Here is a 27,846-nt window from a genome sequence, read left to right on the forward strand (position 1 = left end):
TATTGATGACATGAAATATAAGAAGACATGAACTGACACAATTATTGCACTGCTAATACATATCTAAACCGCTGACAGTGCTGACCAAGTGGTGCTGACCGTTGCAGCAAAGTTGATACGCACTGCATGTATAGTGTTGGGTGAACTTCACGCTTAATGGTGGAGTTTGAGTTGATAGGAGATTAATAAAGGCTGTGGAGACCGTGTGAGGCTTATTAGTTAAAATAATAAAATTAACATACGCAGAGATAACCTATTTATCATTATTTCTTAAAATAGAATGGTGTATTTTAAGAAATACTCTAAATTACTTTCGTGTTAAAAAATCAGAGTGAGTAAGACGACAGAGCAAGGGAGCTGTGTGTAAGCATTCGTTACTCCCTCAAACTTTAAATTCAAGGAATTGGGTGTTGGTCTTCAATTTTGCTTTACAATAAACCTAATTTTTATTGGCTAATCGTACCAAAAAATACGCCATTTAGTAGACTAATTATAGGTATTGGGCTAAAGCGAATCGATTTTTGCTGCGAAATATTTCGTTGCAGCAACGAGACGTGAATTTATATTGGTGAAGAAAATTCATTTTCACAAAATTGTCCTGCATTTATCTAGCTATATTGCTCGGTCAACTTTAATTTACATGAGAGTAAAGCGATAATAAAACAAAAAAAAACTTTTAAAAACCACGTTTTGTTAACGGGCAAAAAAGAAAAACATTTATTCTTACATAACATTAAAGTTATGTAAAATGTTATGTAATGTTATGTAAGAGTAAATGTTTTTCTTTTTTGCCCGTTAACAAAACGTGTTTTTTTAAAGTTTTGTTATTTGTTTTATTTCATCATTTTTAGTTCTGTAAAAACCAGAAAAACGTGGTTTTTAAAAATGTTTTTTATATTTATTTTTTCTACTTTTTAGTTTAGCAATTTTAGCAATTCAAATCAATTTCTAGGGTTGGCAAGTCTGGATGTTCGACAAAAAACTCGATTTCCAACCGTGAAATTTTAATTTTTTCACTTTTTTATTTTTTTCTAAAAAAAATTAAATTATTCCTCCTGATGATCAAATCTTGAATTGTTAGGCAGCGTAAGCATGCATGCCAAATTTCAAGTTCTAGGATGTTCAGAAGAGCTCTAAATTAAGGTCTGAATTTTTGATGACAGACAGACAGACAGACACGAAACGAATTAAGCTAAGGAAAACGTGGTAAAAACCTGTAGCCATGCAACTATCGAGGTTTTCCGCCAGTCAACGATGAGTTGAATAGCATCATCTCTACCTGTGATAAACGTGGCTGGGGAAACTACCTGTGATTCAATTCATAAAAGGCAATGAATGACAGGCCAGATAAATGCTTACCTAAACTTTCATTAAGGTTGCCGGTGATTCCATCCTATGGTAAATGAGTCGCTATCACGGAGTGACTGCTTAGGAATTCTTTTATCAGCTCCTGTTTTTATTTTATTTTTTTAATGTATCATCGGTTTCTGTAACGGGAACTTAAATGGCTATTCTATCTCGTCATTGAAAATTAACTATTTAATTAATTAATTCTCTCTCCTCATTGAAAAATTTCAAACATTTTTGTCTATCGAACTGAGCACTAACCACTTGACAGATGTGAACCCGCTTGTCAGCTCTTCTCAGCCTATTCTGATGTCACGACTATCAGACAAGTTCTAAATGTTTCATTAAAACACTAATAATATACCTTGATTAAAACTTCAGCATCACTTGTGATTACTTGGACTTATTGAATAGAGTTTGACCGCTTCAGCGTGTCAAGCGCCATGATGCCGCTCAGAATTATATTGTTGCTTGCAATCAACACCTGCATGGTGCCGCCGACCATAGAAGTCCTTGCTATGTCACGTTCAAAAATCTCAAGCCAAAACGCCAAAGAAAACTTGGTAATTTTCCCAAAGCCTGAATGGAATCAAACTCCACCTGGCGCTCGTGTCCTCAAGTGCTCTCACCCGCCATGTGCTGGAGACCGTAATGCAGATACCGGGGTCAACCGCTCGATCAGAATTGAACATGGCAACGAAGCCTTATATAGTCGGTCACTTCTCTCCAGCTTCTATCAAAATGAAAGCAGTCGTATAGAAAAAGTTCCGTGAGTAATAGTAGAATAAATATTCGTGAAAATTGGGCGTGACTGCTCTTTCAAAATGTAATAAGCCAAACGTAGTTATATTGAGATCAATCAATCTCATTTAAAAACTACCGTTATTTCGTCAATGTCAACTGAATGAAACTAACGATCATGAAATAACGGTATTAGTACTCGTAAGTTTTGATATCCATAAGATAGAAAAGCTTTTTCTATAGTATAAAAAATGAAATAGAAAATTTAATGCCTAATGTTACATCAATTAACGCCAATAAATCGTTGTGATCTGTTTGCCAGATATCAGTTATTTGGTGAACACGGAGGGGGATTTAGGAGCTCATCTTCGAGAAGCTTTATCATCAACAGAGAAACGATCGTTGACACATTCAACAGCCTGGCGAGGTACTACCTTCCTTTACCATCTTCACAAAGAGCAAAAGTGGTACAAAAAAGTACCAATGACATAAAAATCAATACAAATCCTTCACAGTTTAACTTAAATTCAGATCTATTTCATATAGATCAAACACATCACAATTCGTCCAACTCAAACACCGGCGAACAGTTGCATCAAAGAAAAGAATCTCGGATATCTGTCTCCCAAAGTATCAACGGCATTGGAGAAACAAGGCAAACGTTTTCCCTTTCACCCACCGTTGAAGATAAGCACATAGATAAGGATATCGAAGCGCAGCACCCGCTACGCCTGCAGCAGAATAAAAAAAAGGAAGGCACGGCCATAAGTGACGCCTGCGGAGAGGCCGTCGCGGCCATGTACGAAGCCTTCAACTCCGGCGCGCGGGACGACGTCCACGCTGCCTGGCATCTCAGGAGTTAGTCCCATAATCAGAAACGGAAATTAGTTAAAGCACAAAATTACGGGTTGAACGGAATAAATTGCCTTTCAAACGGTACAAATTATATACCATTACATATTAAAGGCTTGGTTTTAACTTTAAATACAATATGTAAAATTATGAGTAATTATGCAATCCCATATCGGACAAAAGCTATATAATACTCTTTTGTTCTGTTCAGTTTCGCGTAATGAGTGATGTCCCAATTTATATAGCTTGCTCTTTATTTTCTTATTCTATGTTTTGTGCTCTTCTTCTCTTCAACTTCTCCGGCAGATTCTATATATGTTTCCTTCAATTGTAAGTTTTAGCTTGAAGGTCAATTATTCCATTTCCAGTGCTGGATTCCTGGGGCAAAGCTGAAGACGGCGCACTGGTTGGCAACATCCGATATCTCGGCTTCATGGAGGAGTGTTTAAAAACAAATGCCATCTACACGAACCATCTGAACGTCAACGTTACCTTCACTGGCCAGTATTGCGTCATCACTCCACGCAAACTCTTCAAGTATGTGTCCTTGCTAAGCGAATTTCATTCTGACTGTGGAACATTTCTCATTCTATTACAATTATTGTGAGATTTTTTATCCGTAACGATCGTTTTTCATCAACTCTAAATCCGTAACTATAATATTACAATATTTGTCAAATTACTTGCTAAGTGTAATTATATTGCTTCCTATAAATATTTTTATTGGAAGCAATTCAGGTAGTTGTTCTCAAATTATCCAGGTTATCAAGGACAAATTAATACCAATGACTTTAATAGCCTGAAATAGATCTTAAAGCTTGATTCAAAACAAGGAAAAACTGTATTTCAGGATTACAGTGAGGACATAGGAAGTGTATTCACACTTTAAACTAATATTTCATTTTTTTCAACAAATCGCGTTAAACCGAAACTTGTGCCTAACGAATAACTTTAATTAATATGAATTATTGTTTTAATTTGAAATAGGAACGTGACGCACAATATCGTGCTTCCCTCGGCCTACGCAACGTGCATGCCCTCGTCCTGCAATGCCAACGAGCTGCAGGTACCTTCACCACCAGGTACCCTCACCACCAGGTACCCTCACCACCAGGTACCCTCACCACCAGGTACCCTCACCACCAGGTACTCTCACCAGCAGGTACCCTCACCACCAGGTACCCTCACTATTGTAGCTGGGAATGAAATCACTTATTTTCAGAACATTTGATGTGAATTTAAAACTAACTTGGTTAGTGAACGTTAATCCTCTCGAAACATTTTGTTCATCTCAAACCAAGGGCTGCGTGGTAGTTGGGTATGAAAGTACGTCTGAATTAATGTTACTATGTGTAGAGCCTCCATTTTTAATTCTTGTCCACGCATGACATAATGACGACATCTACGCCGATGTTGATGGCCTCGACTTTGATGTTGATGATGACATCGACTATGATGTTGATGATGACATCGACGCTGATGTTGATAACATCAACTGATGTTAATGTTAAGCACGCTCCGACAGACGAGCGTGTCGGGCGCTCTGTCGTCGGTTGGTCGGGCGGCCGACGCCTGGTGTCGACAAAGCGACGTTTCGGTTCCGTGGGACACTTGGGACATCATCGGATGGTGAGGACATTATCACTATGGCCCACCATTGACCTCGTCACTATGACCCCATTGACCTCATCACTATGGCCCTACCATTGACCTCATCACTATGGCCCTACCATTGACCTCAACACTATGGCCCCATCATTGATCTCATCACTATGGCCCCACCATTGACCTCATCACTATGGCCCTACCATTGACCTCATCACTATGGCCCCACCATTGACCTCATCACTATGGCTCTACCATTGACCTCATCACTATGGCTCAACCTCATCACTATGGCCCCTACCATTGACCTCATCACTATGGCCTCACCATTGACCTCATCACTATGGCCCCATCATTGACCTCATCACTATGGCCCCACCATTGACCTCATCACTATGGCCCCACCATTTACCTCATCACTATGGCCCCATCATTGACCTCATCACTATTGTCCCACTATGGACCTGAAAATAACGTTCAAGATTGTCATTTCCTAATGGCTGACGAGTTTAATAACTTGAGTACAGTTATAACTTGAGTGCGGTTAACTATGACGCTGGCGCGTCGTAGTGAAGGCGAATCGTTTGAACACATGGTATACGTAATTTTAATTTATAATGGTTTCATTATTGTATTTTATAATGGTTTAATTCTTGTATTTTATAATTGTTTGATTATTCTCAGCTCCGTGATTGGCGTGATGGTGCTGGTAGTGCTTGCTGCGACAGCCATTCACTTGGCTAAAGGTGAGTTATTTAGCTACTGTGATGTAAATAATAATTTTTTCAAAATTATTTTGAGGAATTCAATCGTTATTTCTATGATCTTGTTGAACTTGCGCTGATTCTTCATGCCGAAATTTCCTTCATCTCTGTTCAACCAACCACAGCGGAAACTGAAAATAATTTTTAGCCCTGACTGTTATGCAGCAAAACGTGAGGAAAACTCATGTTATGCTTTCTTTAACACTAAAAATTTTGATGAATCTCTGATTACATTCTAAAAATTGTACGAATATTCTTTACGCTCATCTATTATTTATTTTAACTATCAAACTTTAATTTTAACATCCTGTTTTTTTCAGACACATTTTTCTATTATTACTGATCTCCAACAAATTTTGAGATTTTAATTTAATTAAATGCAACTTTTATTCCTTAAAACTCTTATAATTCCATTTAACTTTCAAAAATAAACTTTAAGCTCTATTGGCGGCAGATTGATTCCGTATTCAAAATCTTCTGAAAATATTGGACGGCAGATCTCCATACTAAATATTATTTCGTGACAATGAGTATTCAGACGAATTGCCTTTCAGATGAAATTCCGGATATTGTACGAGCCTTTTCAGCGGTTGAAAACTACAAAAAGATTTCTACTGTAAAAATCGACGCTACTGGGGAGATATCGTGTATGTACGGAATCAGGTGAGATCTTCAAACCTTCACCATAACATATTTTATAATATTTCTGTGCTATTTCTGCCTGCTGAGATCTGAATATTTACAATATTCAGATCTGCGTGAAAATATTTATAAATATATAATATTTTGCATGAAAAATAAAGAAATTATTCACTGAATTTTTCCTTCTCTTGGAAAAATATGTGTGAAATTTTTCTGGCCTAATAAAATCAAAAACATTCCATCTAGTAATAATATTCGTAACAGAGTTAATCCTCGCGTTTTAAATAGGGAAGTGTTATCCGTATATAAAATATCGTAAAAAATCCTAGTTGCTTCCTGACGGGCAATTAACGAGTTTTATTTTTATTTATTTTTTTTTTGTTCACGGGAATTTTTCAACTTTCGCTTCAAATATCTTGTCCAATTGTTTACATATTCAAAGAAGCACGTATCGTTCATTTCTTCCTACATCAGTTATCATGCGGTTCAGCAATACTAAAATAAATTTTCGTTCTAGGGTATTGTCTATCTGCTGGGTGATACTCGGTCATCATTACGCATACATCCTGAGCTTTGGGTCCAACTTGGTAATGTTTCCTCTGGTGAGCGAGATTTTAGTAATACAAATGTTGTTCAATATTTGTCACATTTATTAGGCTTTCAGCACATACAACATAGAAGTAGACTTTTTCCATCATTCCGACCGCCCTTGAGGCTCGTAAAGCTATTAGAAAATGTAGAAACATTTTTTTTGTCGCAACCAGACTGAATCCGTTGAATACATACAAATAACTTCCGAGGTCTGTAATCAAGGAAATTTTTTTAACGAGAAAATTACCTAATGTTCGATACATAGGCAAGCAATTTGGAGAAAGTGTTTAATAATTAAATGTTAAAAATAGATTTTAGATGTAGTTGTGCTTTAGATAATCGAGGATCGTTAAGGTCTGGTTTCGAAGGGAACCATTAACTGTTATTACCTAGAATAAAAAGAAATAATCGGTGTAATACTCATTGCTTAATAATAAATATTATTAAATAATAATAAATAAACTCTGTTGCCCCAGGAACTGACGCAAGGCTGGTGGTTCCAGATAGTATGGAGCGGCTATAGAGCTGTCGACACCTTTTTCACCATCGGCGGCCTGCTCGCAACTCAAGCCATCATGAGAATGGACTTTTTCGGCACATCAACTAAAAAGAAAGAAGTTCAAGTTATCGAGCATTCGATTCGTGGAGCTTCTTTCCACCCACATATCGAAACGGCAACTACGTCGATTGATTTCGAGGTGGTCGATACAAAAGATGATGTTTCGCTTGTTGAAAAGAATCTGAGGCAAACTAAGAGAATAGACGAAGAATTGACAGGAAATGGTAGCGAGGCTCATTTAATTGAGGAAACAAAGTCAGGCTGGCCGCAGATGTTCTTCGCGTTCATCAAAACGTATGCTAAATACGTTCTTCATCGAATCATGAGGTACTCGTAAAACCTGCAAAATATTTCTCTTTCATAGTCACCAAACTGTTGTACTCTATTTATAAGCTCGTCGAAATGATTTACTTTCGTTACTTTTACAATAGATAATCACATTAAAATGTTTCGCCGACGTACGTAATTGAGACACCTGAATGAAGACACCAAATTGAGACACCTGTCTGGAGACACCTAATTGAGAGACTTAATCGAGACGCTTACTGGCACCGCCTAATTTAGACATCTAACTCGAGACAACTAATTGAGACACCTAACCGGAGACAGCTAATTGCGACACCTAACCGGAGACACCTATATCAGGGAACGTCGGTTCGAAATTATATTTAGGGGGTAAGCAAATCAAATTCAAGTAGGCAGGCTGCAAGGGAGTATAATTGACAATAGTACAAAGTGAATATAAATAGGTAAGTTGATATGAATGGATACTTGAATATAAATAGACAAGTTGATTTGAATGGATAAGCGAATATAAATAGACAAGTTGATTTGAATGGATAAGAGAATATAAATTAGTATGTGAACTCGTGGGACAAAGTTCAGTCGTAACGATCTGACCTGCTCAAGAAACAAGCCAAAATTAATATCGATGCAATTATATTGATTCGTCTTCAGTTAGTTCAAATTTTTCAAGCATAAATGCCAACATCCATAGTTTTATCCTAAGCTACACAAATAAACAAATATTGCCCGACGCTTATACGCTCACCTGCTCAGTGTGGGAGAATAGGGTCGACAATTTTATTCAGGATAGCCAGCACTGAGCAAAGTGACGGTATTGAAGAAATAGTCTATTACAGTAATGTGGATGGACCCCTCACAACCTAATTAAGATACCTGACTGGAGACACCTAATTAAAACACCTGCCCGCACGGTAGAAAACTACGGCTAATTTCAAACGAGGCTCGAGTATGAAAACACACCAACCACCTCCCAATTTTCCAGAGCACCACAACTTTCTTTAAATGTAACGTCGTTTTAACCTCCAGACTGTTATCTCCGAATAGGTTGGTGCCAACGATGGTGTTGGTGGTGATGTGGTGCGCGGGACCGTCCCCACGGTTTGTGAGTGGTCCCTACACCCAGATGTTCGAGCAAGATTACGTGGAGCCTTGCAGGGCCAACTGGTGGGTCGACCTAACCCTCTTCTCCAACATCATCTTCAGGGTCATGGGCGAGAAGGCTGACCTCGACCCCAACTATGGGCCTGTAGACTCGGTAATACTTTATTTTCTGTGTTGACTAATGCAAAATCAGTTTCCTAGTTATTACCATTGATAATTATAATAATCTTTTTTATAAATATTTGTTTAGGCTTCGATCTTCCTCACGATCTTTGATAATCGTTCGCGTTGTTAATGGTCATTTCAGCGTAAGCATAATTTTTAGACAGCTCCCATGATGCTTCCTTTGACTCTTCTTCTGATGAAACTTCTTATTGAGAACTCTTCCGAAAGACTGAACGTTTCTCCAGATTTACATAGAATTTAAATCGTAAACACTCACAAAATTTTGTGGCACAGTGTCTCTCGCACAGCTGGTACCTAGCAGTGGACTTCCAGCTTTACCTCGTAGCTCCTTTTCTGCTGCTGCCTCTCAAGTACCACTCAAGGGAGTATGGTACGCAGACTTTTTTATATATGAGTATAGAATAATGTAATAATAGATTAAAGTCATGAACATCCTAGTGAAGGCACATTTTTTGTTCCTAAATTCAGACGGAAGTTTAATGTGGGAAATATTGCGCGCCGCAAATTGCACGGCGTCCGTAGTTCATTATAATGTCAGTGTGTAAATTCCCAGTTTTGAATAATCTACGGAGTTTGAAACCAGCATTAGGATTACTTCTAGAATCGGAAAAAATCTCGTAATTCGTCACTTATCTAATGTCTAGCTACATTTACAACCATCCATCGTAATAGTTCCTTCATTACCTCACATTATTGATATATGCTGTTATGATTGATGTCAGGTGTGATGTACCTGTCAGTGCTGACGCTGGTAAGCTGTATCGTCCCCGGCGCCATCGTCTTAGGACAGGACCTACTCCCAGCCATGGTCGTCACTCTCGAGTATGTCGTCCTAGGCAGCGCCGCTCATTTTATGAAATAAATACAATAATAAATAAATATTCCAGATTTTATTTCATGGACGAAATTAAAACCATGTATACTAATATTAATGCTAATACAAATTTTATTAACATATAAATAATGTATTACTACAATCAAATAACAAGACGAAATTAAAACTATCTTGTATAATGAAATCGTATAATTTATCATTAGCGGAATTTTTACTAGGGTTTTAAAATCTCAGTCATAATTAAGTCTTTTGTGGACTTGAAGACGATGAGGGAAATCTTACAAGAAGGAATTGGCGTTACAAAAATAGCGGTAATTTATTATTGCAGTTGAGTTAGCCTCATATCAGGTGGCCATTTGAAACTTAGTGCAGGTTGAGTAATCCGATAAAAACGCCATACAATCAATATACCAGTGCACCGCATTGAATTTGATTATATGATTTATTAATATCAAAAATTATTAAATTTTGTGAGAAATAATAGCTTAATAATTTTATTCATTCTGTAGCCCTATCATGAGTTTGGGTTACAGAATTAGTGACAGTTTTTAACATCTCTAGGGACTCGAGAACAACTTTCTCGCGTACCATGATATTAAAGGCTATATATTAATTTCACTACTTGTCTTCACAATTATCTAACTCTTGCACACCCCAGTTCTGCCGCAGTTATAGACTACAGTCGCGCCGTATACATGATGCCCTACACACGTGCCTCTCCCTACTTCATTGGGGGCATCTGTGGCTTGCTCCTACTACAGGAGTCGCAGGACTCTCCGGTGAGACCCTGGAGTCATAAGGCGGAGATCTTCAAGCACTAAGGTACTTATAATTAATTAAATGAGTGATAAACAGCCCGCTGGTTGGCCTAAGTGGGAGTTCTTTGAGTATCGGTATGATTGTTCAGAAAATATTTAGGAAATGTTAGGGATGAGAATTGCCGTTTTTTACAGCGTTTGGTGAACGTCCGAAATGTCATGACAGTCATAAAATTTATATCGTGAAGTCTACCTCGTTTAAAAAATTTATCTTATCTAGAAGTCAAATATCCTTGGACATTCGTGCAAAATATTGAACAGTTTCTTTAGCAAAATAATCTATCCTCAAATAAATCTCTGTGTTGCTTCATTCTCCATGATAATGAATGATAAAATATTAAATGTTTTCTAGTCACCGTCCAATCTCAAAACCATGCTTTCTTGTATCCCTAAAATTAAACATAATTCACTGAAATTAGCTACTGAAAAATATTGATGCAGTTCCAGTTAATTCTTCACTGAAAATCTCAATTACTAAACTTTCTATATTTTCTCCAGATGAGCGGAACTGCGCAGTCTCCTGCTTGGCTTCGCTTTTTGTTCCGGAAGGTGCTAATTCTGCTTAAATTAGAATGAAAACTCTTTTTGTCGCTCACATCTAACCCAGGCTGCTAAGGCATTTCTATGCTACTCCTCCTTCACATGCTATTAAATAGGAGAATTGAAAATATAATTTGAAATTTATTACGAAAAAATTCCACAATTGGTTTTTATCACGAAAACAATTGCACAATTGTCTATATGCACAAAATGGAAGATAAAAAAGATATATAATCTTAAGATCCTTGTCGTTCAGTGACACAAGCACATGAATAAATATTTATCAGGACCATAAAGCAAACTATACTAAACAGGAGGTACGAGCAGCAGGTTGGCTGGTGTTCGTAGTTACGAGTTTCCTCGTAGTGTTTGGACTCGTTGGCATTAACGAGTTGTCACTGAACGCTCACGAGATCAGCGATGTCGGTGCGTTCTTGTACGCGAGCTTCACGTCTGCAGCGTGGGCCGTGTGCGTGGGCTGGGTCGTCCTTTTATGTGCATTGAAACTTGCAGGTACGATATAATTTAAAGGTGTACTGGTAGAAGATGAAGCTAAGAATTAAGTTACTATCAATGATTGGACTTTGGGCCAGGACCATAATATAGAAAACGCTGAAGTACCGAAGGTTATATAATTTTGATGGGTACTGGTAGAAGATTAGCTAATAATTTACGTACAAAGCACGTACGATACAAATTAGATGTGTACTGGTAGAGGATGAAGCTAAGAATTAACGTACTATCAATTATTGGATTTTGGGCCAGTACCATTATGGAGAAAAGGCTGATATACCGAAGGTTGTGCGGATTTTAAGTTGAAGGTAGGATACAATTCTGATGTAGAATGGTAGATGATTCAGCTTAGAATTTACCTACGATCAATAATTGAATTTTGTGCCACACGTCCATTAGGAAAGAAAAACATTGATTTACCAAAAGACACAAATTATCATACAACTCTAAATCGCAATAATTTACGTCTCGATGTCTACAATGAAATTTAACTTTCAATCATAGTAATAGTCTTCGGGAATGATACCATGAAATCTAGTTATTTAAATCAGTATTCTATTCCCTCAACTTTGTTCGTAATTACTTCAGTTGTTTGTTATCTCGTCATTGTCATCGATGTTTGAAAACGAGTTTGATAAGCAGCCGGCGTCCCGTTTGGATAAGACGGGTGCTACTCATTAATGAATCTCATTGAAGCCTTTACACCGAATTTTCTAGAACGAGATGAAATCCTACGTATTGTTAAGTTGAATTTTAATGAATGGTTGCGTGATTTGAAGATAATTGCGACATAATAATTAATCATTTTATAAATAATTTGACGATTAATATGATCAGTGTGATGATATATGACTGATATGATAATTAGTATGGATAATGGAACTATTTATGTCTGAAAGGATGAAATATGTGTATAATACGATGAATTATATGCATAATACTATGCTTCGTGTTGATGATATAACAATTTGTATGCATATTATGCGCTTAAAATAATTTATTTCGAATATGATTGTAAATTTGCCGACCATCGCGGTTTTGCCAGGGCCCGTCAACGAGTTCTTGTCTCACCCGTTCTGGCAAGTGCCATGTCGTATCTCGTATCCAGTCTACCTCATCTCCCTGCCTGTCCAGAAATGGATCTTCTACTCGACCGTCCGAGACATCTACCTTTCCAACACGACCATCGTGAGTTGCCCACTGACTCTGTCAATATATTTTTTATACTGGCTCGCCGTTATATATACGGCTCTTTCAAATATATTCTCTTGCAATATATATTCTTCATATATATTCTTAAAATATTAAATGGTTCTTCCAAATATCTCTGAATATCTCTGACTCTCTCACGGTGTATGACGATAAATTTTATCATGGGAATTTTGAAATTTTAATTTTTTTTATGATAAAACATTACAATAAAGTAACAAATCTATACTACGGAAATATTCTTTCGTCGGATCGATATTTTACTGATAAAGTCAAGATTACAGAATGCCGTAGGTGAATTTATGCTTTAATAGTATTGAAATATAACAGAATGCAGCGAGAGAAATTAGCTTACATGTTATATTCGCTTACATGTTAAGTAACTGATAGTAATTCGATTATTTAATCAGTTGCTGAGCTACTGTGGGGTGCTGGTGATCAGCTTCATGTCAGCTTTCTTCATCAGCCTGATAGCCGAGGCCCCTTATATCAACATCACTAAAGTCATGGAGGGCAGACCGCTGCAAACCAAGAAACGATCGTCCTCTGTTTAAAATAATTCCCTATAAATCAGTGATAGAAATAACGAACGTTTAAAATCAAAGAATTGCTGACTTTTCTTAATTTTACAAATGGAGCGTAGGATGGTTCCGTCATCACTCGTGCTGGATATGGTATTTAGTTATAATGTCTGATAAGATTACACCGGCTACAAGAGACGTTCTACGAATTGTCCTAATGTAAATGCTATATATGTTATGACACGTTTTACTTAACCTTCTCAAATTTTCAAAATATTTACAAACAACACGTGCCACAGCGATTGATTGAATTTGAGTCAAGAAGGGTTGACTGATACAGTTTCAACTGCGGAAGTATTAAGGAACGACTTAAGTTAATGCAAGCACTTTTCACATCAGCTATTAAATTATTATTAAATGCAGTGGTAGGTTGCCTTAAAAGTACTATTTCTGAACACATCACGCAATAAACCAAACTATATCAAAAATATGACTGAGCCAAAATGAATAAGTGTGTTGAAAATGTTCTATTAGAGACGTATTATTTAGCACATTAACAAGAAATATGCAGTCCAATAATACTTGTTTATCCTCATGTAGCGTGCATTGAAAACGAAAATTAATTTCAACCCTAGAAATTTGCCATCTTCTGCTTCCCTTGACATGTAAGCAGCAATATCACTAACTGCATCGGATCGTTCACAGTATAGCAGCGCCCACGGTAGATGCAATTGGCTGGAAAACCCTTGGAAAGTTCTCAAAGCTTCACGTATTGGACAAATTTGAGCTAATTTCTTACTGTGAAACCTTTCCACTCTTGCTAACGAAGTGACGGTTAATTCTAAACCAATATAAGTTTTTCATCGCATGAACATTTCTTTAATTAAGGCTTGTGCCTGTAAGTAATTACCGATATATAGCACTAACAAAGAAATGTTCAAAACGCAATAATTATATATAAGTAAAGATAATAACTTACATGGTTATTACTCACATTGTTCGAAACTGAAGGATAAATAATTCAATTAACTTTTTCAGTTCTGCAAGACGAATCAACTTTTTGTATGATGATTTATGGGGTATACATTTTTTATGGTTTGAACATTTCCATCTCGCTCTAACAATAAATATTTAAATATCAGACGATCATCGAAGCCTTTCTATTGCAAAGCCAATCTGCGTACTTTTTATTCATAGAATAAAGTACAGTATACAATCAGAGAAATATAGACTCTGTCCAAATAGCGATGCACCTTAGCATCTTGTATGGCTAATCTTGACCCATTTTGGCTCAACAAAAGGAAATATCAGAGCTATCTACAGAAAGTATTTCACTTAATAGACAAAATTACCCATTAATTTTCATGAGTGCACGTTGATTGTGCGTAAATAGAGCTCAAGTTTGCAACTTTACGATTGGTGAGCAGTTAAGCTGATGACGGTGCGCTTTGTCTCGAACGTGTAATCAATCTCAGTTGAAAAAACTGCAGCGTCTTCAAATTAAACTCGATTGGCAAGTAATGCCTTTACTAAAATTAAAAAAAGTAGGTTTAAACCGGCAGCTAGAACTCCATCACCCGCGAGGGGTTCAGTCAGAAGTGCGCCGGGCTCGGATGCACATTACCCTTGTATATTGCACGTCCATCTTTATGGTTATATACGTCCCTTGTATATTTATTGCACGTCCATCTTTACGGTTCAAACCGTAGAGATGGACAGTAGTGAACCGTAGTGAACAACTTTTCACCGTAGCGACGTATTGCTGTTTCGCCGTCATATCTATTAGATTGACACCGTGTAAACTGTAAACCATCGGCACAGCTCGTAGTTGTAGCCTAGACCATCTTTACGGTTCAAACCGTAGAGATGGACAGTGTGAACCGTAGTGAACAACTTTTCACCGTATCGACGTATTGCTGTATCGCCGTCATATCAATTAGATTGACACCGTGTAAACTGTAAACCATCGGCACAGCTCGTAGTTGTAGCCTAGATCTAGACAGATATTTATGGGTCTGTCTCCCGCATGATCTCGAATACTGATCTACTCGCACTCTGGTTGGGTATACCTTCTTGCCAAAATTTTCCGACTGAATACAGAATGAAAATTCATGTTGAAACTTTGTGCGTCCGCGATCTTGCTCGCTCATAAATAACACATGTTAAATCACACAGAATTTAGTGGTAACAGATTAACTATTACCCGATATACTGAGTTATAGGCCCTCGAATCCCTAAATGTTTGATTTGTAACACATAATATGAGACTAAGATGGCAAATTTTTCCATAATACCGTTACGAGAGTCACTCTCATTGTTATTGTACATTACAACGTGTACTAGATAACAGAATCATGCTCGAATTTTACACTGAAATTTATTTATGAATGTCTGCTTTTTCAAATCAGGTAAAAAAAATCATGTGAATTATATTCTGTAAATATTTAAAATGATTCATGACAATTTTTAAGTGTCAAATTTTCGTTCTCTTCGGAATTTTATTTGAAGTTCTGTAAAAACATCAGTTAATGTATTGTGCATTAGAGAAATTTTCGAACTTAGTGATCTCACGGCGATCAATTTGTCGAATTAGTCAATATTACATTTTTAGAATTTATTCTCCGAAATTTTAATTAGAAATTTAACTGCCATACACACTGAAATTAATCTGCGAAATGAAAAATGAAACTAATCCTCGCTCATAATTGTAATTGTTTCAAAGTTCAGACTCGTACAAAGTACTCCTCTGACTCGTACAAAGCCTGCAGGGTACTTTAATTTACTTATTTTTACGTAACAGCCCGCGAATCTCCATTTCACCCAATTAAGGCGACTGTTTTCTGTTTTCCTAACTCGTTCGTTTGCTCATGTAGCTCTGTCAGTTCCTCTGAATTATACGTACTTTCGGACTTTTAACAGCGATTTATTTCGTCGAAACCTCCAGACTATTTAGGTTAACGAAGTGACAGTTTATTTTGAGCCAAAATATGCTTATAATTAGGCATAAATCCTTTTTTCCTTACAACTAAATATTAATTATATTAACAAGAAAAACTATTAACCAAAATTTGTCGCGATAAATAAGCTCATTCACGCTGGTTGCTTCTGACAATCAATGTAGAGTGCCATTAAAGAAACTCACATAACTTATTGGAATAAAAAACTAATGTAACAACTTTTGTGGTCATTACTTATGGTGCTCGACCGTGGGGTATGAATAATTTAATTCACACTTCAAGGTTCAGCTGATAAATTAACTTTAAGCCTGAGAGCAATTCATATGCATACGAATTTTTATTTTATATAATTTTTTAGAAATTTTAAATTTTTGTAAGACAAATTTCAAATGATCATCAAAACCTTAAATTGGGAGTAAGGCAATCTGCGTACTTGATATCCATGTCCAAACCTACATTAAATTGTGCATAAATAGAGTCTCAAATTTGCGGCTTGATAATTTAATAGCCTTTTGACTGATGGCGGAGCGTCTTAAGCATGCTATCATCCGCACTTAAATAAACTGCAGTGGAGCTGCCAAAAAAACACCACTGCTGCTAAAATGAAACTTGCACGAAAAAAATTACGAAAATGAAAAGAGTGAATTTGCGACATGGTGCTTAGACTCAATATACCCGCGAGCGGTTCAGTCATTAGCGCGCAGAGCTACGATACGCATTTCACGTTTGCAGGTCACCATTAATTAACTACAGATCTATCTTTACGGCTTTGAATAAGTAACCTCAGTTCTTAGGGGATATATTTTCTGCTGTCACAAAGTGAAAATGCACAAATGGTTCTCTGCGATTGAATTAGAGTGTTAACTGTAAATTTATCATTCCCATTTTTAAAATCGCAAAAAATTTGCCTACGTTCAGTTGTGACTTGCAACCTCTTTCTTGATGTAAGGCGTATCTTAAATGAGAATAGCATTGTGTAAACTCGGTCTCGAAAGTAGTGTAGGAGAACTTATTGCCATGAATAAGTTTGAACTTAATTTTACGAACTTGTACAGATTCGTGTAAGATCTTGAACGTCGAATTGTCATTGCGTTTTAGGCATCTTGTTTCAAGTTCAATATTATAGTAGACAATGGTTAATGTGATTTGCACGATTTTCATTTTAGATATTTTTAAAGTTATAGTAAAATTTCAATATCAAAACAAAATCTAAAAATCTCAAATCAGCATCATCGGTTCTTGACTAACTGTTTCGACTCCAGAAAAAACATTGAATTCCCTATCCATCTTTGTTAACCATTGTATCATCAATAACGGGTGTAAACGACAACCTTTAAGAGGAGATAGCGAATTGTCTTGTTACGGCCTACATCGCACCACCATGAAGATGTTGACGTACCTCGCCTCTTGCCTGATGGCGGCGTCAGGGGCGGGCGCCCTCATGTTGGGGGCCTTGAAGGCCTCGCGCATCACCGTCGGGGCCTTCGACTTCAACTATAACGGCTTGCAGGTAACGTTTTACGCGGTAAGGGATGCCTAGATTTTTATTATCAATAACACATAAGTCGCCACTCAGCTGCTACTGCACTTAACTCACCACTCATCAAAGAAAACCTGATATAATTCTTGTCAGAATTACGATTTGTGTTGTTCAATTGCAAGGAAATAAATAAAACGCTTTTTCGATTGCGCTAGAAAGTTGAGGGTCCGTTTGTTAGCAAAATATATTGTTTTTCTTGAAGGCTGGCGACATAAGTGCTGTGACGAAGTTAGTGGCTTTGACGTTAGTTCTCAGGATGCCAATTTCCAACGCACCGTTACATTAATTAAAATCCTTTCCACCTGAGAAAGGTTTATGTTATATATTGTGAATTGCATGGCGATCTCTTTTCCATACTTATCTTATTTATTATAGATTCAATATAGTCAGCACGATGGATCTCCAATTCCTTTTTTCTTTTGCAATTGACGGTGACTTGCGCTACAAAGCTCTCATCACAAATATCAATGGCGGCAGACAGCGTACGTATCCGTACGCAAAGGATCATTTCCTTTAAATATTATATAAGGGAGTTTAATTAAACTCAGGAGCTGCATGAATCTTATAAAGGTCTCTCTCGTTTGGGTTTGGATTTAATAACGCTTTCTGGCAAATTAGGCATTTCGAATTTATTTAAATATTTTCGATTGAAACTAGATTTTTTATGAAAACCTTTTAGGGCAACATTGTGCAATAAATATTTTGATGTTGAATGATGAATTTGTTTGTATGTGAGTGCACCGCGAATTCCGATAGAGTGATATCATATGACATTTCTTGCTTCTAATATGACAACGCACCGTTACATTAATTAAAATCCTTTCCACCTGAGAAAGGTTTATGTTATATATTGTGAATTGCATGGCGATCTCTTTTCCATACTTATCTTATTTATTATAGATTCAATATAGTCAGCACGATGGATCTCCAATTCCTTTTTTCTTTTGCAATTGACGGTGACTTGCGCTACAAAGCTCTCATCACAAATATCAATGGCGGCAGACAGCGTACGTATCCGTACGCAAAGGATCATTTCCTTTAAATATTATATAAGGGAGTTTAATTAAACTCAGGAGCTGCATGAATCTTATAAAGGTCTCTCTCGTTTGGGTTTGGATTTAATAACGCTTTCTGGCAAATTAGGCATTTCGAATTTATTTAAATATTTTCGATTGAAACTAGATTTTTTACGAAAACCTCCTAGGGCAACATTGTGCAATAAATATTTTGATGTTGAATGATGAATTTGTGTGTATGTGATGGCACCGTGATTTCCGATAAAGTGATATCATGTTACATTTCTTGCTTCTAATATGATAATTTCGTATATATGATTTTAGTAAGCATCATGGCCAAAACTCGAAGTTGTACAAGCTTTTTGCGCTTGTGAATTACCCCAACTTTGAAAATTTCCAATTTGAGTGAAACGTCCAAAAGCGAAATATAAGAAATCCTATGTCTTATATTTTATTTCATGGCTCTCGTATATTTTTTGATACATTTATTGACGATCTCCTTGTTTATAAACATCAAAATATTTCAACGTTATTTTGTACCGCGCATTTTCTAATGTAATTCAAGAAACCCGCAAACGTTCTCACTAAACTAAATTATTTATTAACATTTGACTTGTTGTCTCGCCCTCGCTGCCAGGTAACGAAGTACAATAAATCGACAACGGTGCAATGCGCAACGCGAGTGCTGGCGAATGTGAATGCGACGCCCGTGTTTTGCGTGACCAGCGCCCAGGAGTGCTGGCTTACGAACGCCACCTTCCCCGCCGGGTACGACAACAGCAGCGCTGCTGGGGCGCTACCACACAAGTGCTACACCACGATCAAGCCCCTCTTCGACAAGGGTGAATACGCAAGCTAAATTATTTACCTTTTTCGTTCATGAACTATGAGAATTTGCAGTTAATTTTTTTCTCATTTTGTCCCATGTTTTACTTAGATTTAACTCATCATATTATGCAAAAATCGTTCCGAATTTAGGTGAAAGCCCAAAGCACATTTGAATTTATCAGCATTCAATGTACAGTAAATACCTCTCGTATCTAACTAACCGTCTGTACAAGCAAAATTTGGTATATAAATGCTGAAAACCCAAACATATATTAAATGTTTTTCCTACATGTTTCTTGAATAAGAATTGAATTCAAGGATTGTAAAAATTTCTGGAATTTAATGTTCAGCCCATATTTAGATTTGATGAATGCGAAGTCATTAAGATTCCTTTTTTCAGCTGAAAATGCAGGACGAAAACGCTTAAAAACTCTTATTGTTAATCTATTCTAAACCAAACAACCCAATAAATGGTTATAATAATATAAATATGTGGATACCAGCTGCTGCCCTCGCCGCTTGTGGAGGGAACCCTTCTGGCTGCTGTCCCGCCCCGTTCGAGAACGTCACAAACGTGGGGTGTGTCTTCACGAGCTTCTGGTTCTTCCCAATGCTGCCGTTTGATGTAGCCAGGGCCTTCTGCAAGGGCATGTGGCCTACAGGGGACCTCTACTCTCGACCTGGTGGGACTATTGACTTCACGGCTCTCAATACTTATCTTGATCGTATGGGTAAGTATGAATTTTTACCGAAGTTCATAAGTCGTTTATCAAAGAAACTTGTATAGAACAATTTTTTGTTAATTGATCTTAAGAAATTCCTTCTTATCTCGATTAAATCTAAATATTTGGCTGTGAATCGAAAGTGAATTTGTGAGTCTTAAGCTAATCATTATTTTTCATTCATGACAAAATGGAGAAACGTCTAATTCAGGTTATGTGCGTAGAAGTATTATTTTATTTTACAGCGTTTGAGACCTATCTTTAAATAATCGGAAGGAGACTGGGACTCAATCATGAACATGTTTCTTTGTATTACATAAGGAGATCCAATGAAATTATCAAGTTTAATACTTTATTGATTAAATTAAGTCTTTACTCCATATATGAGCCGATACTTCAGCAATCTTGTATTTTTCACAGATTATTTTCACGAAAATGCTCGACTTTCGTCACATCAGATTTGGCTCAAAACGAATACTTTAAAGCATGCAATGTCGACGATCTACAGGTGTGGTGCTGGACGTGTGGGTGGGTGCCACCATGGTTGGGGTGGGTCAGTTTGCTTGGCCGGACGGTTCAGCTGTGGGTAGCTCAAACTACGGCTCGGTTCTCATAGTTCCCCAGCCGGACCTTACGGGATTCCCAGCGGGCGGGCCAGCTGGTTGCCTGCTTGTCATGCGCACATACGGAAACCAAAAGCTGGGTGATGACTATTGCATCAAGCCAGTGAATTACCTTTGCCACATTCCGTGATGCGTCGACAAACCGTCGTGGGCGACTAGAAGCTAACGTCAGCTGAATTTTGTTAGTAATATTTGTATTTGAAGTTTGACAACCGTTGCAATTTTAATCTTAGTAATTTCATTAACTACCGCTTTGTGGTCTCCTGTAATGCAACAATGAACAATGATTGGTTTACAAATTACATGCAATTTCCTCTTCCATTGACTATCTTACTAAGACCCACATATAACAATGAAGTCTGATTGGTTAACAGAATCCGAATTCAACATTAATTAGTAGTGATACCAAAATGGTTTTAAACGAGTGCCACCATGGTATTAAACGAGTGAGACCAAAATGTTTTTAAATGCGTGATACCTCGATTGGTTTTTAATGAGTGATACCACAATGGTTTTAAATGAGTGAGACCTCTATGGTTTTAAATGAGTGATATCACAATGGTTTTAATTGAGTGATACCACTATGGTTTTTAACGAGTGATAGCACTATGTTATAAACGAGTGATCTTGCCAATATTAATTCCGTATAATTAACAGGAATTAAGTGCGCAGTGTTGGCATTGAAATGGACATTAGGAATTAAACTATTTTGATGACACAAATTAAAAATACGCCATCAAGGCTGGAAACCCAATTTACATCTTCATCTACCTTAACTGAAACCTGTAATTTTGTGTTTACGTCCACACAGTCAACATTTTCATTCTGAATATTGCGTTTAGGTGTCAGTCTTCTTTATAAGACTTTAGGATTGAAAGCGACAGAAAGATTCACACGAAACTTTTATTCAAGACTCTGAATCGCAAGAAAACGGGGAATTAATTTTTTCTCTCTGACTCGACTCTACGGAAATGTTTCCATGTATAAGAATGCACGAATAATAGATATGAATATATACGAATGCATTAATTCGAGCACTTGGTTGATCAATATCTAATACTGAATCTATTCGTCCTCAATTTGCACAATATCATTGAAGTTGGATCCGAGCAATTTTTAAATGCATCTCTCGCACTTATAAGCGATTTTCTAATTCAATATACTCTATTTAATAGAATATAATGACTGAACAGCACACATTGTATTTGTCTAACATTAATTATTGAGAAAAAAATATTTACGAGCTCTGTTAAGTAGCGAAGATTGTTGCATTGTTCATGTAGTTTTTTAGTTCATCAAGAATTTTGTTAGTTTCCTTGATTTCATATCAACATCACTTCCAGCTAAAATATTTATTAATGAAACCTTAGAAATATTCAAAAGTTGATTAATTATTTTTAAACGAACTCCTAGATTATTTGAAGTTCATCTATTTAAAATTTCTTATAGAATTTTCGAGCAGCACTTACATTTTATGATTAATTTTTCATTCTTTAAGCACCTAATGATTTATTGAATGACGAAATAAAATATTCAATGAATCAAATTTATTACTTATACAGATTATATTTAAACCTGATATATTTAATAGGTTGATATATCGGAAAATTGTCTATGAATATCTACAAAGGTTGTGGCCTCCAAATTGCTTATTTTTACGCGACAATGTTATAAATAATTGTTAACCACTATATAATATGATGAAGTTACTAAAGTTACTTTTATAACTACTATAATGTGATTGAGCTACTATAGCTACCGTAATATGATGAATTTACTATAACTTCTATAATATGATAAAGTTACTATAATTTCAATAACATGGTGAAGTTACTATAACTACTATAATATGATAAAGTTACTATAACTGCTATAATATGATGAAGTTACTATAACAACTAAATGTGATGAAGTTACTATACCAACTATAACATGATGAGGTTTCTTACAACGAAAATAAGAAACCTAAATAGCATCCAGTGCCTGAGTTGATCATAAGTTGAGCTTCGCATGCCGACACGAGGTAGAAGTACTGAGGGGCAATAGAAAAAATTGGCCTCGATAGTTTTAATACCTGCATTTAGAACATAGAAGTTTCTGAAATGTATCACTATTAGCAGACGTTTGATCAATGACTATTTGCATTCCTAATGTCACTTCATCTGTGGAATATGCAGATGTCAGAAAGGGGCTTTTGATATACAATTGCTCGATCGCAGATAGTAAAGAAATAAAAAATTTATATTGCATATGATGACGTGCTCCACGGTTATTTCAATTGACGCACGTCTTGAGCGAATGATGTACAATTAGATTTCCATGCTTCTCCATTACGTGCAATAAATCAAACGGAACTCCTTGCGCGGCCTGAGCTCTCGCCATTTTACGAGTCGTTCTTAAGTTATAAATTTTAAATACAAGCGATTTGTGAGATCAATGCTGCTAGGTCAAGGGGGTGTAAAAAGTGTACCCGAATTTATATTGAATTGACTTCTTCATCATTTATGGCTGCCGTGTTGAACTTTAGCTAATGTGAAAAGTTTATCATAGATATTTCTATTTGTGTAATTATTCAGCCATGTATTTTTGTTTGAACACGTCATTATATATTAGACTAGGCATGAAATTTTCGTACTTCAAATTTAGTTCGTGAGAAGGTCGACCAAGAAGGAAAATTTACTTTAGTCACCGTAAATTCCAATAAACTCCTTTTTTCCTTTGGCACTGAGAAATATCAGGAGACCAAAATTTATCTCGATCAAAAATTTGTTGCTTGTGGTATTTTTGTTATGTTTAAGGTTCGAAGGAACCTACCAACTGCTAACTTAGTTATATTTTATATCTCGGGTTCCTTTTAATTGGGGTTACAGTAGCCCAGCACAAGTGCCACCGACCATGACTCACGCGGCGGGCAACCCACACCCCCTGAGCCACCCCACCCCTGATATTTATTATTATTATGTCCTAATTCTGTTATGTTGTGAAACATCAATATTAGCTCAGTCTTGAGCGGTTAGCTTTATTTGCTCTTTACATATTCATTATTTTTTTCTCATTTTTCTGATGGTCCCATCCCCCCGAGGGGGCTTTTTGGTTCGCTATAATAAAACATAATTTATGGGTAAAAAATTTTTTATTACGTCACACGGTTACATTACACCTTCAAACCCTTCAATTCATCATATGAGGTTATTATAGTACGAAAAGCCGTTTGGGACCAGGTTATACCTGTTATCGTCCTAGGAAAACCACTGGTAGGATACACATTACTATAGAATAGAATAGAAGTGTCGGCACTGAAGAAATAGGCCCATGGCCTGTTGCCTATAAGTCACATCATCATTAGTCGAAATCCACGGAGATTGACGAACCTGAATGTTATCAGTACCAATAGCAAATAGGGGAGCAATACGACGGTAGGTTTTAAGCATACACTGACCATTAGTGGGCAGGGTGGCCCAGTGGTTACAGTTCAGAATACCAAGATTGGCGCAGAGAGGCGAGGGTTCGATCCCAGCTCTGTGCACCAGTTTCTGGTCAGAATCGGCAAGGAGGCCGGGCGGTTAAGCACAGCAGAATTGTAGCAATGAGTTACGAGTTCGACACCGCAAAATGCTGTGAATGTTCTGCGATGTTAGGAATGGGCGACAGGCCTACGGCCTAATAAACGCTGAAACCGCCATTATTAATACTAACAATAGCATGAAAATTTTCTCCATAGCTCAATACTCCGCATAAGTAACGTCAGGATTAGGTTCCCAGACAACAATAAAAGGGACTGATGCGAAAGAAGTAGGAGTGTTAGACATATTCTGATTAAGCAGTAAATATTTAACAGACAATGCCCCTCATACGATATAGTACCTAATGGATGCCAAAGTAGTTTTACATTAGGCCAACCAACTAAGCTATATCTTGGGTCCCTTATAATATATATGGGACACGAGATATAACTTAGTTCTTGGAACTAAACGTTCTCGGCGCGAGCCTAAGTTATGTTGATGTAATCCCAAGCACGGGAATCCTTGTGAAAACCAAACACACGTCACTTCTGAGTTTGTTTTAATCTATAATCAGAAAAGAATTAGTAAGCAGAAGCGAAAACAGAGATATTTCAATAATATTTTAATCAAAAATGCATACAAATTGCATTGAGAAAAATTAAGTGTGGTTCTGGTCTCTGAATGGCCTGAACGGCCGAACGCGGTTCAACCCAGCGTTATTTGGCTTACATCGTCTATTGATCTTATTTTTAGCATCCCTCATTAGTCAACAATTTGCCTCCCATCGCTTCACATCGTGCGACTGCCGACAACCTGGACTTCAGCGCCGAGATCACTATGTTATGTTATGTTAACAAGCACCAGCTGAAAAAGAAGGAAAGAAACTGAAGTGAGAAGATGAAGACTTGAATTAAATAAAAATTGCTCAGTCCAGGTGTTACAAGCGGTCCGTGCATGACTTCTTCTACTCCTTCAAACCGTCATCAAATCAATCAATCAATCATTAGTCATTACCAACCTCAACATTGGTATAATGACATGCTGGGATTCATGAATACATGAATATTTTTTTAATAATATTCACCGTTGTAACCCAAGCTACTAAAAACAAATAATTCCCGAACGAATTTTACGGAATAATTTCTATGCGTTCCAGCAAAATTCATATTTTTTGCCTTCTACAAATGAAGTAGTCTAAAACTTGGATCCGGACAGGCCAAAATATCTCCGTGTCCAAAAAGGGCTCCGGGTTCGCCGCCGCCGGTGGCCCGGTGCAGGAATTGTTTCGCTTGCGGATTTCTACCAAGGGATTGGCGAAGGTGGCTTTTTCGCGTTTTTAGCGCATTTTCTCATTTATGAAAAAAATGCACTATTGACGAGTATTGTGCTCGCCATGTCCGTCTGTCCGTCCGACGTCCGTGACCTCAAGTTTTCGTCGACGAGAAAATGCGCTCTCTGTCACTCACTTCAGTGAGTACTGAGTTATATATATATATTTTTTTTTCGTTTATATCTCTTTGGATTGAGAGTTGCGTTTTCTTAGTAACGTTCTAGGTAGTAGCGTAGCGGCCGTAGCCCGAAGTAGGGCTTCTTGGACGAATTTCAGCAAAGGAAAGACCAACATCACATTTACCCTTGGTCTTTAAAATTCATCGGATGTTATTAGGGCTTCGCACTCGTTTTCTAGTGGTGGTCCAGTTCATCCCAGGCCACAAGAACATAATAAACACCTTACGATTGTGCTCTGTGATTACTAGAATTCCTCTGAGATTAACGTAAAATTTTCCTCCGTGATTAACGTAATACTCAGAATACCCATACATTTATCAACTTGATTTTGAATTTGCTTTTCTGTACACTACGCGTATATAAGTTAAGTGTCTAATTTAATTTTCAAGAACCCGGCTGGCTTTCTCGCCCCTCCCCCCATAGTGGCAAAGCAGAGAGTCACCCAGAAAGGGACTTTTTTGAGCAACATCATGGATGAACCAAGACTGCGACCCTGGCTCTGCCTAAAGTCCCGCAGAACGGAGTGTGCTGCCGATTCAATTTGCTATCCATCTTTGATAACCCTTGTATCATCAATAACGAGTGTAAACGACAACCTTTAAGGGGAGATAGCGAATTGTCTTGCTGCGGCCTACATATCGCACCGCCATGAAGAAGTTGACGTACCTCGCCACTTGCCTGATGGCGGCGTCAGGGGCGGGCGCCCTCATGTTGGGGGCCTTGAAGGCCTCGCGCATCACCGTCGGGGCCTTTGACTTCAACTACAACGGCTTGCAGGTGAACGTCTTGCGCGGTAAGAGAAGCCTAGATTTTTATTATTAATGACACATAAGTCTCCGCTCAGCAGCTAATGAACTTAACTCACCAGTCATCAATGAAAACCTTATATATTTTTTAGTTGGAATTACGATTTGTGTTGTTCAATAACGTCTTGCGCGGTAAGGGAAGCCTAGATTTTTATTATCAATAACACATAAGTCTCCGCTCAGCAGCTACTGAACTTAACTCACCATTCATCAATGAAAACCTTATATATTTTTTGTTGGAATTACGATTTGTGTTGTTCAAGAACGTCTTGCGCGGTAAGGGAAGCCTAGATTTTTACTATCAATAACACATAAGTCTCCGCTCAGCAGCTACTGCACTTATCTCACCATTCATCAATGAAAACCTTATATATTTTTTGTTGGAATTACGATTTGGGTTGTTCAATTGCAACGAAATAAATAAAACGCTTTTTCGATTGCGCTACAAAGTTGAGAGTCAGTTTTGTTAACGAAATAGATCGTTTCTCTTGAAGGCTGGCGACATAAGTGCTGTGGCGAAGTTAGTGGTTTTGACGTTAGTTATCAGGATGCCAATTTTCAACGCACCGTTACATTAATTAAAAACCCTGAGAAAGGTTTACGTTATCTATTGTGAATATCAAGGCGATCTCTTTTCCATGCTTATCTAATTATAAAACAATTAAAATAAAATACTGCCTGGTTTTTATTTGTGTGAGGCTTGTGTTAGAAAGATATATGTTTAAAAAAATTATAACTTCATAATTTTTAGCAACAAGACTATCATGAAATAATATCAGTAACATTAAACCTTATGATCTCAGTTAAAAAAATAATTGTTATATGATGACTTCACTTTAATCTAGTATCTAACCTATCATACATACCGGTACCAGTTTGTTTTCATCAAGTAATATGATTTCATTTAGATGATTAAAATGATTGTTTGATTCACTTTCCATTTTTCTTTGCTGTAAGTTATGATGTTTTATGTAACATATATTTTTCAATATGCAGCCTTTACAGTCTATAAGTTGAGTTTAACTGCTGCTGTACTTTTTTTTAAAAAACGTCACTTAAGGTTTTGATTATTTTTGTCATTTCAGTGCATTTTCTCATTTTAGGAAAAATGCACATTGTGCTCGCCATGTCCGTCTGTCTGTCCGTCTGTCTGTCCGTGACTTCAAGTTTTCGTCGACGAGAAAATGCGCTCTCTATCACTCACTGCAGTGA

General features: G+C 37.1%; 2 protein-coding genes across 2 annotated transcripts; both read left to right on the plus strand.

Annotated features, from left to right (window-relative positions):
• The first annotated feature begins 12,408 nt into the window (after positions 1-12,408).
• LOC125177797 lies at positions 12,409-13,313 on the plus strand. Its single transcript, XM_047880212.1, has 2 exons — positions 12,409-12,588; positions 13,020-13,313. The coding sequence occupies exons 1-2, from the start codon at positions 12,409-12,411 to the stop codon at positions 13,161-13,163; spliced, it is 324 nt and encodes a 107-aa protein (XP_047736168.1). The 3' UTR covers positions 13,164-13,313.
• A 4,155-nt stretch (positions 13,314-17,468) lies between these two features.
• On the plus strand, positions 17,469-20,946 carry LOC125177798. Its single transcript, XM_047880213.1, has 4 exons — positions 17,469-17,597; positions 19,281-19,485; positions 19,975-20,202; positions 20,702-20,946. Exons 1-4 carry the CDS (start codon positions 17,469-17,471, stop codon positions 20,944-20,946), a joined length of 807 nt encoding a protein of 268 aa, XP_047736169.1.
• The last annotated feature ends 6,900 nt before the right edge of the window (positions 20,947-27,846 follow it).

Source organism: Hyalella azteca, unplaced genomic scaffold (assembly GCF_000764305.2).
Source record: "Hyalella azteca isolate HAZT.00-mixed unplaced genomic scaffold, Hazt_2.0.2 contig4971, whole genome shotgun sequence".
Lineage (NCBI taxonomy): Eukaryota > Metazoa > Arthropoda > Malacostraca > Amphipoda > Hyalellidae > Hyalella > Hyalella azteca.